Source organism: Curcuma longa, unplaced genomic scaffold, assembly GCF_044706935.1.
Source record: "Curcuma longa cultivar G26 ecotype Majalengka, Jawa Barat unplaced genomic scaffold, ITB_CL_G26_1.1 contig_6789, whole genome shotgun sequence".
Taxonomy (NCBI): Eukaryota; Viridiplantae; Streptophyta; class Magnoliopsida; order Zingiberales; family Zingiberaceae; genus Curcuma; species Curcuma longa.
The window spans coordinates 1-1,921 of record NW_027434769.1 but is presented as its reverse complement, the minus strand read 5'-3'; the positions used below and the strand labels follow the sequence as shown (position 1 = coordinate 1,921).

At 49.1% G+C, this 1,921-nt stretch overlaps 1 protein-coding gene across 1 annotated transcript; it reads right to left on the bottom strand.

Moving 5' to 3' along the window:
• Positions 1 to 981: 981 nt before the first annotated feature.
• On the bottom strand, positions 982 to 1,725 carry LOC141819463 (uncharacterized). Its single transcript, XM_074706759.1, has one exon. It carries the CDS (start codon positions 1,723 to 1,725, stop codon positions 982 to 984), a length of 744 nt encoding a protein of 247 aa, XP_074562860.1.
• Between the last annotated feature and the right edge of the window lie 196 nt (positions 1,726 to 1,921).

Genomic DNA, 1,921 nt, shown 5'->3' with positions numbered 1-1,921 from the left:
CACGACCGTGCCTTGGTGGCACGGCCTGGGACAGGCGCTGTTCTGGAATTTTAGGCACGCCCGTGCCTAAGAGACACGGGTGGAGCAAGTCGCGGCTCGAGAAATTTCACACGGCCGTGCCTGGTAGGCACGGCCTGGTGTAGTCGCTGCTCTGTTGAGCAGGCACGCCCGTGCCTGTGAGGCACGGCTTCACCGAGTCGTTGCTCTGTTTGAGAAGCACGGTCGTGCCTGTGAGGCACGGCCTGGTCCTGTCGCCTCTCTGTTGGGAGACACGGCCGTGTCCATGGGACACGACCTTAAGCTGGGGTGTGCCTGGTAAAAGGCACGACCGTGCCTTTGAGGCACGGTCCAGCTTTATTGGCTTTTGGTCTTGAAAAATTTCCTGCAAAAATAGGAAAACTTATTAGTAACCTGTTGAAACAAACAAAAACTATGAAAGTATGTACATGTATGAAACAAAGAAAGAAAACTAAATAAGAAACCCTTGGGTTGCCTCCCAAGAAGCGCTTGTTTATGGTCATTAGCTCGACCCCTTATTCATTAATGTACAGGGTTCATTGGTTGCCCTCTCGCAACCTTCCCCTGGGAGGAACTTTATATTTTTGGGTTTTTGTATAAAGCTTCCTTATTTGCCCGGCCGGTGCGGGCTCCTTCGTCGGCATGGTGAGGTTGGTACTGAAATTTTCTTCCTCGGTTGGATGTCATCCAACCGGCAACAGTGAGGCTTTTCTGGCAAATATGCATTGGAGTCTGGGGAGAGGTTGAAATCAACTTTCTTATCACCAACTTCCAAAGATAATTTGTGGTTCTTTACGTCAATCTTGGCTCCGGAAGTGGCGAGGAATGACCTTCCCAAGATGATAGGGATAGACGGATCTTCTTCCATGTCAAGTACAACGAAGTCGGTGGGGACAATGAACCCCCCGACTTCAACCGGCACATCTTCAACTATCCCCATGGGATATCTGCATGTTTGGTCCGCTAGTTGGATGGCCATGGGTGTAAGTTTGAGATCCGTGTATCCGCATTTTCACTTGTAGCATATGGGATGATGCTGACGCTTGCTCCAAGGTCACAGAAAGCCCTACCAATAGATATATTACCAATTCTGCATGGAATGATAAAGCTACCTGGGTCTTTGAGCTTTGGAGGAGTCTTGTTGTTCAGAATTTTAGCGCTAACTTCCTCCGTAAGCGCCACCACATTCTTGGCCCGGGTGATATCTTTGGTGGACATGAGCCCCTTAATGAACTTGGCAAATTTAGGCATCTCGATAAGAGCATCGAGAAGGGGAACGTCCAACGTTAAGTCCTTCACCCTGTTGTATAGCTTTTCAAATTCCTCATCCTTCTCTTTGTATAGGAGCCTCTGCGGGAAGGGTATGTTTCTCACATAAGGTTTCTTCGTTTGGGCTTCAGCGGGCGTAGCGGTCTCAACTTCCTCCAATGTGTCTTCAATAATAGGTGCTGAGGAAGGAGGTTGCACGGCGGCTGGTGTGAGAGAAATACCTTCCAAAGGAGCAGTCACTTGAGGTTCTCTATCCTTCAAGGTCCGTCCGCTCCTAAGCTCTATGGCTTTGCAGTGCTCCATGGGGTTGAAGTCTGGTTTGCCCGGGAGTGCACCCACAGTTCTGGAGGAGAGGGAAGAGCTAATCTGAGCTATTTGGGTCTCTTGCATCTTCATCCTCTTGTCATGGTCATCGAGTTTCTCATTAATCTTAACCATGTCTCCTTGAAGTTGCTCCAGAATTTTCAATATCTTCTGGGTGTCGGTTGCTTCCTCACTTGGCTTTGGCGCATTCTGATAGGAGGGTCCTTGGTTGTTGCGGTAGGAGAAGTTGGGGTGATTCCTCCAACCCAGATTATAAGTATTTGAGTACGGGTTGTTTCTTTGATTGTAGGTGCCAACTGCGTCGCACTGT

Bases quoted from the DNA above. Each gene is read 5' to 3' on its own strand.
- LOC141819463 (XM_074706759.1), bottom strand. From the start codon at position 1,725: ATGGTTAAGATTAATGAGAAACTCGATGACCATGACAAGAGGATGAAG.